Here is a 15218-nt window from a genome sequence, read left to right on the forward strand (position 1 = left end):
TATTGCTCAAAGCATGGGATCAGGCATGAGAGGACAGAACCTGGAACACCGCAGCATAATGGTATAGCTGAAAGAATGAATCGCACCATTGTGGAAAAAGTCAGATGTATGTTGAGGATGGCAAAATTACCAAAGCCATTCTGGGGTGAAGCAGTCAACACAGCTTGTTATTTACTTAACAGGTCACCATCAGTTCCTTTGGGCTTTGACATTCCAGAAAGAGTGTGGACAGGAAAAGATGCTTCATACTCTCACTTAAAAGTTTTTGGGTGTAAAGTATTCATGCATGTACCAAAAGAGCAGAGGTCAAAGCTTGATAGTAAAGCTACACAGTGTGTGTTTGTAGGATATGGTGATGAGGAATTTGGCTACAGGGTATGGGATCCAGTAAAGAGAAAGACAGTCAGAAGCAGAGATGTGGTCTTTCATGAAAAAGAAACCATAGCAGATCTTGAGAAAAATGAGAAGACTACACGAGTTACTGTTGAGTGTGATGTTTCAACACCGACAGGGATTTCACAGGAAAGAGCCACAGATGGTGAAAATGAGCTAGAAACAGAACTTGGGGATATGGATGAGCCAGCTACAGTTGGTGATGAGCCAGATGCTATTAGTTTTGAGCAGGGGGAGCAATCCTCTCTACCTGAGAGTGTTGAGCAGGGGGAGCTACCTTCAGCATCAAGTGATGTAGAGTCTCAGCCCAGGAGATCTACTAGAGAGCGCAGGCCATCTACCAGGTATTCAAGTTCAGATTTTATTTTAGTTACCAGTGAAGGGGAGCCAGAAAGCTTTCAAGATGTGCAGGCTACTCCGGATAGAGAGCACTGGTTAAAAGCAATGAAAGAAGAGATGGAGTCATTGCGAAAGAATGGTACTTATGATCTTGTTAAACTTCCAACAGGAAAGAGGCCATTAAAGAATAAATGGGTGTTCAAGTTGAAAAAGGATGGTGACAAACTAGTGAGGTACAAAGCTCGATTAGTAGTAAAAGGTTTTTCTCAGAAACCAGGCATCGATTTTGATGAGATTTTTGCTCCAGTTGTAAAAATGAGTTCTATTCGAGTGGTACTGGGATTGACAGCTAGTTTGAATCTTGAACTTGAGCAACTTGATGTTAAAACTGCATTTTTGCATGGTGATTTGCAGGAGGACATTTATATGAATCAGCCTGAGGGTTTTGAAGTGAAAGGGAAAGAGCACTTAGTTTGCAAATTGAAGAAAAGCTTGTATGGCTTGAAACAAGCTCCACGACAGTGGTACAAGAAGTTTGATTCTTTTATGGTGAGTCATAGCTATAAAAGAACAGCAGCGGATTCTTGTGTGTATGTTAAACAATTCCCTAATGGTAACTTCATTATCCTATTATTATATGTTGATGATATGTTGATTGTAGGACAAGATGCTAGTATAGTTTGCAGGTTGAAAGAACAATTGTCTAAGTCTTTTGATATGAAAGATTTAGGTCCAGCAAAGCAGATTCTTGGTATGGACATTATCCGGGATAGGAGAGCTGGAAAGCTGTGGTTGTCACAGGAAAAGTATGTTGAACGAGTGCTTGGTAGATTCAACATGCAACATGCTAAATCAGTTAGCAGTTCACTTGCCAACCATTTTCACCTAAGTAAGAAATCTTGTCCAGTGTCTAAGGAAGAGCAACTAGCTATGTCTAGTATTCCTTATTCTTCTGCAATCGGTTCTTTAATGTATCTTATGGTTTGTACAAGGCCTGACATTGCTCATGCAGTTGGTGTAGTGAGCAGATTTCTTTCTAATCCAGGAAAGGTTCACTGGGAAGCAGTGAAATGGATTTTTAGATATTTGAGGGGTACCTAAAAAATGTGCTTGACTTATGGAGTTTCACAACCAGTTCTAGAAGGGTTTACTGATGCTGACATGGCAGGCGATCTTGATGGTAGGAAATCTACTTCAGGGTATTTGTTTACTTTTGCAGGAGGAGCTGTATCTTGGCAGTCTAAGTTGCAGAAGTGTGTTGCTTTGTCAACTACAGAGGCTGAGTATATTGCAGCAACTGAAGCATGTAAAGAAATGCTTTGGATGAAACGTTTTCTTCTTGAATTAGGGTTGAATCAGAAAGAGTATGTGGTATTTTGTGATAGCCAGAGTGCTTTAGATTTGAGTAAGAATACCATGTACCATGCTAGAACAAAGCACATTGATGTTAGATATCATTGGTTACGTTCAGTGATTGAAAAACAGCAGATGCTATTGAAGAAAGTCCATACTGATAAAAATGTGGCAGATATGTTGACTAAGATACTTCCCAGGGAAAAGCTTGAGCTTTGTAGTAACTTGGCCGGAATGAGTTCCCTGGCCAAGGTAAGTTCCAAATGAAACTGCTATGGTGATGAATCTCCTCCTAATGGGGCTGGAGGGGGAGATTGTTAGGAAAATGGGGTCCAGTCCCATGTAAGTGGTTTTGGACCAAGTAAAGGCCATGGGCCTTGATCTTTTATTTTACACAGAGCCCTAGCTACTTAATAAAAAAAGAGGTGGGGTTGTTTTGTGTGTGTGTCGAAAACCAAGCAGAGAAAGAAGAAAAGCCAGGAAAAGCAGAGAGAGAAAAAGGAGAAGGGAGAGTTGGTTGAACGGAAGTCGATCCGTGGTCCGATTGAGTTGGAACCTTGTCAGGAGGTTTATGATTCAGAGTTTTACATTCTGAACGGTGAAGATCGGGTTTGAAGCTCTCTAGGAACAAATCCAGGGTGTATTTGTTGAGTCACTTATTTGGTGAGATTTCTCCAATTGTTTTTCTAGTTGTTGATTAGCTCTAGTTTTAGCTAGAGAAGAACTTTGTATAACTATTATTTGATAGTGAAGATTTTTCTGGCGGCCCGTGGTTTTTTCCCTCTACACTGGAGGGTTTTCCACGTAAATCTTGGTGTGCTTTATTTTTCCTGCGCATTTGATTATTGATTGTTGTCTATTGCTTCTGTATTGTTGTGATTATTGCTTCAGGCGCAACAAGTGGTATCAGAGCGAGGGTTATTTTGAGACATCGATACAGAAGCAACCCAGGATAGAAGTAAATTCTGTTTGAGATCATGGAAGGTGATACAGGTTCCATGATAAAATTGACAGCATCAAATTATTCAATTTGGAAGCCTATGATGGAGGATCATCTATACTGCAAAGATTTGTATGAGCCAGTATTGGGTGATTCGGCTAAACCAGCAGATATGAAAGATGAAAGCTGGAAGAAGCTAGGTAGAAAGACGCTGGCTACAATCAGAAAATGGGTTGATATCAGCGTGTTTCATCATGTAGCGCAGGAGTCAGATGCTCACATTGTTTGGGAAAAATTGGCAGCATTGTATGAGAGAAAAACAGGTATGAATAAAGTTATGCTTGTTAAAAAAATTGCAACTTTACAGTACAGGGATGGACGATCTGTTACAGAGCACTTGAGTGATTTTCAAGATATATTTAATCGGATGACTACTATGGAACTTAAGATGGATGATGAAATGAAGGCATTATTTCTTTTGGGTTCATTGCCAGACAGCTGGAATACTCTAGTTGTGACTGTTCTTAATTCAGCTCCTGATTATAAGGTGACATTAGAGATGGTAAAGGACAGTATGCTTAATGAAGAAGCGAGGCGAAAAGATGTAGACCCTGGGAATCAAGCTCTGGTCACAGAGAACAGGGGTAGAAACATCGACAGAAGTCAGGACTCAAAAGGCCGTGGTAAGTCTAAACATAGATCCAAGTCTAGAGGTAAAGTGAAGTGTTTCCATTGTGGTAAGGCGGGTCATATAAAACGAAATTGTAGAATCTTGAAGCAAGAGCGAAAAGATGAGAAAGGCAAGAGTTCAGATGATGGCAATGTTGCAGCAGTGAATTCAGATAGTGATTCAGTTACTTTGATTTGTACACATGGTGATTGTAATCATGTTAGTGATCCCGGCATTGAGTGGATAGTTGACACAGGAGCGGCATATCATTGTGTTCCTAAGAGAGAGTTGTTTACAACTTACAAAGCAGGAGACTTTGGTTGTACCAAGATGGGAAACAAGAGTGTGTCGCAGATTGTTGGGATTGGTGATATTGGTGTACAAACTAGTACAGGCTGCATGTTGACTTTAAGGGATGTCAGACACATTCCAGATATGAGAATGAACTTGCTTGCTATTAATGTCCTTGATAAGGAGGGATATGAAAGCCGACAAAAGAATGGATAGTGGAAGCTTCTCAAAGGATCTATGGTAGTTGCAAAGGGAAAACTATGCTGCACAATGTATAAGACATGGATGCAATTGAACGGTAACCAGGTAAATACCGTTGAAAATGATGCTTCAGCAAACTTGTGGCACAGGAGGCTGGCACACATGAGTGAAAAAGGGTTACAGGTTTTGGCAAGGCACTCTCTCATTCCCTTGACCAAAGGTATGTCTCTCGATTCATGTGATTATTGTTTGTTTGGTAAGCATCATAGAGTTTCTTTTCGTAAAAGTTCTCAGAGAAAAGAAAATATATTGGAATTAATTTATTCTGACGTATGTGGTCCCATTGAGGTTGAGTCATTAGGTGGTAGCAGATATTTTGTTACTTTTATTGATGATGCTTCACGTAAGACTTGGGTGTATATGTTGAAATATAAAAGTCAGGTACTGCAGTATTTTCAAAAATTTCATGCCATGGTTGAAAGGATGACAGGGTTACCCTTAAAATGTATTCGAACTGATAATGGTGGGGAATACACATCTAAAAGCTTTGAAGAGTATTGCTCAAAGCATGGGATCAGGCATGAGAGGACAGAACCTGGAACACCGCAGCATAATGGTATAGCTGAAAGAATGAATCGCACCATTGTGGAAAAAGTCAGATGTATGTTGAGGATGGCAAAATTACCAAAGCCATTCTGGGGTGAAGCAGTCAACACAGCTTGTTATTTACTTAACAGGTCACCATCAGTTCCTTTGGGCTTTGACATTCCAGAAAGAGTGTGGACAGGAAAAGATGCTTCATACTCTCACTTAAAAGTTTTTGGGTGTAAAGTATTCATGCATGTACCAAAAGAGCAGAGGTCAAAGCTTGATAGTAAAGCTACACAGTGTGTGTTTGTAGGATATGGTGATGAGGAATTTGGCTACAGGGTATGGGATCCAGTAAAGAGAAAGACAGTCAGAAGCAGAGATGTGGTCTTTCATGAAAAAGAAACCATAGCAGATCTTGAGAAAAATGAGAAGACTACACGAGTTACTGTTGAGTGTGATGTTTCAACACCGACAGGGATTTCACAGGAAAGAGCCACAGATGGTGAAAATGAGCTAGAAACAGAACTTGGGGATATGGATGAGCCAGCTACAGTTGGTGATGAGCCAGATGCTATTAGTTTTGAGCAGGGGGAGCAATCCTCTCTACCTGAGAGTGTTGAGCAGGGGGAGCTACCTTCAGCATCAAGTGATGTAGAGTCTCAGCCCAGGAGATCTACTAGAGAGCGCAGGCCATCTACCAGGTATTCAAGTTCAGATTTTATTTTAGTTACCAGTGAAGGGGAGCCAGAAAGCTTTCAAGATGTGCAGGCTACTCCGGATAGAGAGCACTGGTTAAAAGCAATGAAAGAAGAGATGGAGTCATTGCGAAAGAATGGTACTTATGATCTTGTTAAACTTCCAACAGGAAAGAGGCCATTAAAGAATAAATGGGTGTTCAAGTTGAAAAAGGATGGTGACAAACTAGTGAGGTACAAAGCTCGATTAGTAGTAAAAGGTTTTTCTCAGAAACCAGGCATCGATTTTGATGAGATTTTTGCTCCAGTTGTAAAAATGAGTTCTATTCGAGTGGTACTGGGATTGACAGCTAGTTTGAATCTTGAACTTGAGCAACTTGATGTTAAAACTGCATTTTTGCATGGTGATTTGCAGGAGGACATTTATATGAATCAGCCTGAGGGTTTTGAAGTGAAAGGGAAAGAGCACTTAGTTTGCAAATTGAAGAAAAGCTTGTATGGCTTGAAACAAGCTCCACGACAGTGGTACAAGAAGTTTGATTCTTTTATGGTGAGTCATAGCTATAAAAGAACAGCAGCGGATTCTTGTGTGTATGTTAAACAATTCCCTAATGGTAACTTCATTATCCTATTATTATATGTTGATGATATGTTGATTGTAGGACAAGATGCTAGTATAGTTTGCAGGTTGAAAGAACAATTGTCTAAGTCTTTTGATATGAAAGATTTAGGTCCAGCAAAGCAGATTCTTGGTATGGACATTATCCGGGATAGGAGAGCTGGAAAGCTGTGGTTGTCACAGGAAAAGTATGTTGAACGAGTGCTTGGTAGATTCAACATGCAACATGCTAAATCAGTTAGCAGTTCACTTGCCAACCATTTTCACCTAAGTAAGAAATCTTGTCCAGTGTCTAAGGAAGAGCAACTAGCTATGTCTAGTATTCCTTATTCTTCTGCAATCGGTTCTTTAATGTATCTTATGGTTTGTACAAGGCCTGACATTGCTCATGCAGTTGGTGTAGTGAGCAGATTTCTTTCTAATCCAGGAAAGGTTCACTGGGAAGCAGTGAAATGGATTTTTAGATATTTGAGGGGTACCTAAAAAATGTGCTTGACTTATGGAGTTTCACAACCAGTTCTAGAAGGGTTTACTGATGCTGACATGGCAGGCGATCTTGATGGTAGGAAATCTACTTCAGGGTATTTGTTTACTTTTGCAGGAGGAGCTGTATCTTGGCAGTCTAAGTTGCAGAAGTGTGTTGCTTTGTCAACTACAGAGGCTGAGTATATTGCAGCAACTGAAGCATGTAAAGAAATGCTTTGGATGAAACGTTTTCTTCTTGAATTAGGGTTGAATCAGAAAGAGTATGTGGTATTTTGTGATAGCCAGAGTGCTTTAGATTTGAGTAAGAATACCATGTACCATGCTAGAACAAAGCACATTGATGTTAGATATCATTGGTTACGTTCAGTGATTGAAGAACAGCAGATGCTATTGAAGAAAGTCCATACTGATAAAAATGTGGCAGATATGTTGACTAAGATACTTCCCAGGGAAAAGCTTGAGCTTTGTAGTAACTTGGCCGGAATGAGTTCCCTGGCCAAGGTAAGTTCCAAATGAAACTGCTATGGTGATGAATCTCCTCCTAATGGGGCTGGAGGGGGAGATTGTTAGGAAAATGGGGTCCAGTCCCATGTAAGTGGTTTTGGACCAAGTAAAGGCCATGGGCCTTGATCTTTTATTTTACACAGAGCCCTAGCTACTTAATAAAAAAAGAGGTGGGGTTGTTTTGTGTGTGTGTCGAAAACCAAGCAGAGAAAGAAGAAAAGCCAGGAAAAGCAGAGAGAGAAAAAGGAGAAGGGAGAGTTGGTTGAACGGAAGTCGATCCGTGGTCCGATTGAGTTGGAACCTTGTCAGGAGGTTTATGATTCAGAGTTTTACATTCTGAACGGTGAAGATCGGGTTTGAAGCTCTCTAGGAACAAATCCAGGGTGTATTTGTTGAGTCACTTATTTGGTGAGATTTCTCCAATTGTTTTTCTAGTTGTTGATTAGCTCTAGTTTTAGCTAGAGAAGAACTTTGTATAACTATTATTTGATAGTGAAGATTTTTCTGGCGGCCCGTGGTTTTTTCCCTCTACACTGGAGGGTTTTCCACGTAAATCTTGGTGTGCTTTATTTTTCCTGCGCATTTGATTATTGATTGTTGTCTATTGCTTCTGTATTGTTGTGATTATTGCTTCAGGCGCAACAAGTGGTATCAGAGCGAGGGTTATTTTGAGACATCGATACAGAAGCAACCCAGGATAGAAGTAAATTCTGTTTGAGATCATGGAAGGTGATACAGGTTCCATGATAAAATTGACAGCATCAAATTATTCAATTTGGAAGCCTATGATGGAGGATCATCTATACTGCAAAGATTTGTATGAGCCAGTATTGGGTGATTCGGCTAAACCAGCAGATATGAAAGATGAAAGCTGGAAGAAGCTAGGTAGAAAGACGCTGGCTACAATCAGAAAATGGGTTGATATCAGCGTGTTTCATCATGTAGCGCAGGAGTCAGATGCTCACATTGTTTGGGAAAAATTGGCAGCATTGTATGAGAGAAAAACAGGTATGAATAAAGTTATGCTTGTTAAAAAAATTGCAACTTTACAGTACAGGGATGGACGATCTGTTACAGAGCACTTGAGTGATTTTCAAGATATATTTAATCGGATGACTACTATGGAACTTAAGATGGATGATGAAATGAAGGCATTATTTCTTTTGGGTTCATTGCCAGACAGCTGGAATACTCTAGTTGTGACTGTTCTTAATTCAGCTCCTGATTATAAGGTGACATTAGAGATGGTAAAGGACAGTATGCTTAATGAAGAAGCGAGGCGAAAAGATGTAGACCCTGGGAATCAAGCTCTGGTCACAGAGAACAGGGGTAGAAACATCGACAGAAGTCAGGACTCAAAAGGCCGTGGTAAGTCTAAACATAGATCCAAGTCTAGAGGTAAAGTGAAGTGTTTCCATTGTGGTAAGGCGGGTCATATAAAACGAAATTGTAGAATCTTGAAGCAAGAGCGAAAAGATGAGAAAGGCAAGAGTTCAGATGATGGCAATGTTGCAGCAGTGAATTCAGATAGTGATTCAGTTACTTTGATTTGTACACATGGTGATTGTAATCATGTTAGTGATCCCGGCATTGAGTGGATAGTTGACACAGGAGCGGCATATCATTGTGTTCCTAAGAGAGAGTTGTTTACAACTTACAAAGCAGGAGACTTTGGTTGTACCAAGATGGGAAACAAGAGTGTGTCGCAGATTGTTGGGATTGGTGATATTGGTGTACAAACTAGTACAGGCTGCATGTTGACTTTAAGGGATGTCAGACACATTCCAGATATGAGAATGAACTTGCTTGCTATTAATGTCCTTGATAAGGAGGGATATGAAAGCCGACAAAAGAATGGACAGTGGAAGCTTCTCAAAGGATCTATGGTAGTTGCAAAGGGAAAACTATGCTGCACAATGTATAAGACATGGATGCAATTGAACGGTAACCAGGTAAATACCGTTGAAAATGATGCTTCAGCAAACTTGTGGCACAGGAGGCTGGCACACATGAGTGAAAAAGGGTTACAGGTTTTGGCAAGGCACTCTCTCATTCCCTTGACCAAAGGTATGTCTCTCGATTCATGTGATTATTGTTTGTTTGGTAAGCATCATAGAGTTTCTTTTCGTAAAAGTTCTCAGAGAAAAGAAAATATATTGGAATTAATTTATTCTGACGTATGTGGTCCCATTGAGGTTGAGTCATTAGGTGGTAGCAGATATTTTGTTACTTTTATTGATGATGCTTCACGTAAGACTTGGGTGTATATGTTGAAATATAAAAGTCAGGTACTGCAGTATTTTCAAAAATTTCATGCCATGGTTGAAAGGATGACAGGGTTACCCTTAAAATGTATTCGAACTGATAATGGTGGGGAATACACATCTAAAAGCTTTGAAGAGTATTGCTCAAAGCATGGGATCAGGCATGAGAGGACAGAACCTGGAACACCGCAGCATAATGGTATAGCTGAAAGAATGAATCGCACCATTGTGGAAAAAGTCAGATGTATGTTGAGGATGGCAAAATTACCAAAGCCATTCTGGGGTGAAGCAGTCAACACAGCTTGTTATTTACTTAACAGGTCACCATCAGTTCCTTTGGGCTTTGACATTCCAGAAAGAGTGTGGACAGGAAAAGATGCTTCATACTCTCACTTAAAAGTTTTTGGGTGTAAAGTATTCATGCATGTACCAAAAGAGCAGAGGTCAAAGCTTGATAGTAAAGCTACACAGTGTGTGTTTGTAGGATATGGTGATGAGGAATTTGGCTACAGGGTATGGGATCCAGTAAAGAGAAAGACAGTCAGAAGCAGAGATGTGGTCTTTCATGAAAAAGAAACCATAGCAGATCTTGAGAAAAATGAGAAGACTACACGAGTTACTGTTGAGTGTGATGTTTCAACACCGACAGGGATTTCACAGGAAAGAGCCACAGATGGTGAAAATGAGCTAGAAACAGAACTTGGGGATATGGATGAGCCAGCTACAGTTGGTGATGAGCCAGATGCTATTAGTTTTGAGCAGGGGGAGCAATCCTCTCTACCTGAGAGTGTTGAGCAGGGGGAGCTACCTTCAGCATCAAGTGATGTAGAGTCTCAGCCCAGGAGATCTACTAGAGAGCGCAGGCCATCTACCAGGTATTCAAGTTCAGATTTTATTTTAGTTACCAGTGAAGGGGAGCCAGAAAGCTTTCAAGATGTGCAGGCTACTCCGGATAGAGAGCACTGGTTAAAAGCAATGAAAGAAGAGATGGAGTCATTGCGAAAGAATGGTACTTATGATCTTGTTAAACTTCCAACAGGAAAGAGGCCATTAAAGAATAAATGGGTGTTCAAGTTGAAAAAGGATGGTGACAAACTAGTGAGGTACAAAGCTCGATTAGTAGTAAAAGGTTTTTCTCAGAAACCAGGCATCGATTTTGATGAGATTTTTGCTCCAGTTGTAAAAATGAGTTCTATTCGAGTGGTACTGGGATTGACAGCTAGTTTGAATCTTGAACTTGAGCAACTTGATGTTAAAACTGCATTTTTGCATGGTGATTTGCAGGAGGACATTTATATGAATCAGCCTGAGGGTTTTGAAGTGAAAGGGAAAGAGCACTTAGTTTGCAAATTGAAGAAAAGCTTGTATGGCTTGAAACAAGCTCCACGACAGTGGTACAAGAAGTTTGATTCTTTTATGGTGAGTCATAGCTATAAAAGAACAGCAGCGGATTCTTGTGTGTATGTTAAACAATTCCCTAATGGTAACTTCATTATCCTATTATTATATGTTGATGATATGTTGATTGTAGGACAAGATGCTAGTATAGTTTGCAGGTTGAAAGAACAATTGTCTAAGTCTTTTGATATGAAAGATTTAGGTCCAGCAAAGCAGATTCTTGGTATGGACATTATCCGGGATAGGAGAGCTGGAAAGCTGTGGTTGTCACAGGAAAAGTATGTTGAACGAGTGCTTGGTAGATTCAACATGCAACATGCTAAATCAGTTAGCAGTTCACTTGCCAACCATTTTCACCTAAGTAAGAAATCTTGTCCAGTGTCTAAGGAAGAGCAACTAGCTATGTCTAGTATTCCTTATTCTTCTGCAATCGGTTCTTTAATGTATCTTATGGTTTGTACAAGGCCTGACATTGCTCATGCAGTTGGTGTAGTGAGCAGATTTCTTTCTAATCCAGGAAAGGTTCACTGGGAAGCAGTGAAATGGATTTTTAGATATTTGAGGGGTACCTAAAAAATGTGCTTGACTTATGGAGTTTCACAACCAGTTCTAGAAGGGTTTACTGATGCTGACATGGCAGGCGATCTTGATGGTAGGAAATCTACTTCAGGGTATTTGTTTACTTTTGCAGGAGGAGCTGTATCTTGGCAGTCTAAGTTGCAGAAGTGTGTTGCTTTGTCAACTACAGAGGCTGAGTATATTGCAGCAACTGAAGCATGTAAAGAAATGCTTTGGATGAAACGTTTTCTTCTTGAATTAGGGTTGAATCAGAAAGAGTATGTGGTATTTTGTGATAGCCAGAGTGCTTTAGATTTGAGTAAGAATACCATGTACCATGCTAGAACAAAGCACATTGATGTTAGATATCATTGGTTACGTTCAGTGATTGAAGAACAGCAGATGCTATTGAAGAAAGTCCATACTGATAAAAATGTGGCAGATATGTTGACTAAGATACTTCCCAGGGAAAAGCTTGAGCTTTGTAGTAACTTGGCCGGAATGAGTTCCCTGGCCAAGGTAAGTTCCAAATGAAACTGCTATGGTGATGAATCTCCTCCTAATGGGGCTGGAGGGGGAGATTGTTAGGAAAATGGGGTCCAGTCCCATGTAAGTGGTTTTGGACCAAGTAAAGGCCATGGGCCTTGATCTTTTATTTTACACAGAGCCCTAGCTACTTAATAAAAAAAGAGGTGGGGTTGTTTTGTGTGTGTGTCAAAAACCAAGCAGAGAAAGAAGAAAAGCCAGGAAAAGCAGAGAGAGAAAAAGGAGAAGGGAGAGTTGGTTGAACGGAAGTCGATCCGTGGTCCGATTGAGTTGGAACCTTGTCAGGAGGTTTATGATTCAGAGTTTTACATTCTGAACGGTGAAGATCGGGTTTGAAGCTCTCTAGGAACAAATCCAGGGTGTATTTGTTGAGTCACTTATTTGGTGAGATTTCTCCAATTGTTTTTCTAGTTGTTGATTAGCTCTAGTTTTAGCTAGAGAAGAACTTTGTATAACTATTATTTGATAGTGAAGATTTTTCTGGCGGCCCGTGGTTTTTTCCCTCTACACTGGAGGGTTTTCCACGTAAATCTTGGTGTGCTTTATTTTTCCTGCGCATTTGATTATTGATTGTTGTCTATTGCTTCTGTATTGTTGTGATTATTGCTTCAGGCGCAACAACATCATTGTTGAAGAATGGCTAGCTAAATGCGTTCAGGTAAATATAAAGTGATCATTTGATTACTTTAATCAGCTCCCGAAAAATTACCTAGGATTAGATGGCTATAATGTAAAACAGTTGCAAAGAAACACTATGGCAGTTATATGCCTACTACAGAGATGCCATTATGATAAAAACTTGGAAGGGTTAAATTCTGGAAACCAGCATAACTGCAATATAGAACACAATGCATAAGCCATAGAATATCATACTTATCAATTATCATTAAGTGCTATGAATTCCCTTTATGAAAATTTCTCCACTATTATAAAAACTTCAGAAATCATGAACTTCACTCAACACAACTAAAATATTTCACCAATGCTTACCAAGGAAAACTCAAAAACCTTGATGCGCCTGGACATTCCAGCAGTGGCAAACAGCTCATCATCACGATCAAATTCTATACTGCAAAATCATTCTAGTTATTAGAAAATCTAAAGAAGCAAAGGGAGAGGAAAATTTTATGAATGGAAGTTCAAAATAATCATTACTTTGGTTTTTCACAGGACTTCAAATTTTCAAATAAGTCCTAACCATATTGTTTAATCAATAAAACCACAGAGAAATTATCAAACAAATCAACTTGAGATTGGTCAAACAAGGTTTTTTTTTTTTTTTTTTGGGAAAGAGGTTTCAGAGAACATAACAGAAGGACCCGAATCTTGTGCATCTTATGACTGGTTAATGACCCTCAGATGAATATGAAGAAATACATAGAAGACATACACTTTTGACTTACCTTGAGACAATGTTAGCAGAGTGGAAAATATCACCATGCCTAAGTTCAGCAATGACCCTCAATCGACTAATGTGAACATTAAAAATAAAAGATAAGTATATAAAGCAGAAAAACTACAAATATTACATAAAACAAAAAAAAAATTGAAAAAGTGAGATCCAAAACATTTCCCTGAAAAAAAAAAAGATTAATTTTACGAAATGCGATCACTGGTGGAAAAGTTATGTACCTGTATCGTGTAAAAGTACTTAGCACTGATTGAAAATCCTCAAGACCAGAATTGCAACCATCATTATTTATTGCATTTGGGTCTTTATCTTCCTGTTTATGAAGTTGTTTGGCCCAATGCCGCCGCTTTTGCAAGTAACATTCTTGTAGGTCATTAAACTGTGGCAAGAGATAATATTTATAAAAATTCGGCCAAGAAAATAAATATAATCAACCATTCATTTATTAAGTATTGACTGGTCTATTTATCTGAACACAGAATATATGGGAAATGTAACTCTAACAACGACAGGAGGTCATTATTGCTCCATAAATCTTCTGAACAGAATGACATAAGAGTAGCTGGTCAACAGAATGCCAATCCAAATAAAACATAAGAGGAACTCAAAATTTTCTAACCATCAAATGTTTCAAGAGACCAATTATGAGTATGAGAATCCAATGGAACGATTAAGTCTCATGTGCATGCCCTTCCACCAGAAGACTGTTAGTAAATGGGCTTTCATTGTTCGACCAAGAAACTTAGACCTTCTCACATTTATTAATCACTAATAAATACAGCATTGCACCAACCAACAGCAAATGTCAAGAAATATGAAGATAAGCAAGGCAACTAACCTGTGCATGGACCCGCCTCTTTCTTGCTACAGCCAATCCTGAATTAGTATCATATGCTGAATCTGACCCACCATAGGCATCCTTACCTCTGAATCCCTGTGAGCTCGCTTGAGCTTTCAAATCAACCTTGTTCTGTGAACTGGCTGAACGCATCCAGCCTTGTAAGTTGTGAACGACAGTTGTAATGCCATTGTTATGTTTATCAATCAATGAGGGCAAGGTTTTTGCTGCAAAGGAATCATCTACAAGCATCCTCAGTTTCATGGAGCATCTCTCTTTTGTCCTATACAATTCCATGCTACGTTTCTCTACAGCAATTATGTCCTCCTTAATATATTGGAGATCACTTTGAATCTTCATTAAAAAAAGTATAACACATAAGACCATCAATCAAAATATAAAATAAAACATGCCTTGACACCCTCCCCCTCCCCCAAAAAAGAGAAAAAGAAAAATATTAAGAAAGACTAATGACAGGCAAAAAGATTACTGAACTATGAATCCAGGGAATGTTATAGACCTAAAGCCAAAAAGTATGGCAATGCTGTCTTTCATCTTGTATCCACAAAACAATTGTAAATGCGAAGTACCATCAAAGTAAAATACAAAACTTGGACTCAAATCTCTATGGGCTCTACCTATTGGGTTCTTAAATGATCATTTTATGCCTACCTATCAATAGATTCTTACGTAGTTCATTTTCTCTTCCATCAATATTCTTACCAGTTTGTTGCTAAGAGTTCAGTTTCTGAAAGCAATTATCAGTAAATGCAATCAAACTAATGAATTGTGGCCATGCAAACGGGCTGGAAGAATGTTATAATTCCAGGAACATGTAAATTCAAGTTTAAGGACCTCATTAAGCTCTTCAAGCTTTTGCTTCCTTAGGCAGTTCAAGAAATCAAGTAAAATCTGCATGTTTGTCTCTGCTTCCTGTTGCTCCATCTTTCTCTTCTTGTCAACAAGTAGCGCCAACAAGCCATCTAGCTCCTTAGCTGACACCTCACAACCCTGTCTAAGGATCACAAGGAGAGTCATTCTGTTAATTGATATCAACTACTCATTATTACATGCATGGTGAAGAGAGAATGCATCTACAAATAAATTTAAACAAGTTAAGA

General features: G+C 39.2%; 1 protein-coding gene across 1 annotated transcript in view; it reads right to left on the minus strand.

The window, feature by feature from the left end:
• LOC111278298 (E3 ubiquitin-protein ligase COP1-like) overlaps positions 1-15218 on the minus strand; it is a 31605-nt gene that overhangs the window by 14733 nt on the left and 1654 nt on the right. Inside the window, exons 3-7 of the mRNA XM_022864932.2 lie at positions 14953-15108; positions 14098-14451; positions 13481-13638; positions 13252-13317; positions 12839-12917 (exon numbers count right to left, since the gene is read on the minus strand). Of these exons, the coding sequence (XP_022720667.2) occupies positions 12839-12917; positions 13252-13317; positions 13481-13638; positions 14098-14451; positions 14953-15108 (813 nt within the window). The remainder of the gene's footprint in view (positions 1-12838; positions 12918-13251; positions 13318-13480; positions 13639-14097; positions 14452-14952; positions 15109-15218) is intronic.

Source organism: Durio zibethinus, chromosome 8, assembly GCF_047325235.1.
Source record: "Durio zibethinus cultivar Kanyao isolate XHJ-2024 chromosome 8, ASM4732523v1, whole genome shotgun sequence".
NCBI classification, from domain to species: domain Eukaryota; kingdom Viridiplantae; phylum Streptophyta; class Magnoliopsida; order Malvales; family Malvaceae; genus Durio; species Durio zibethinus.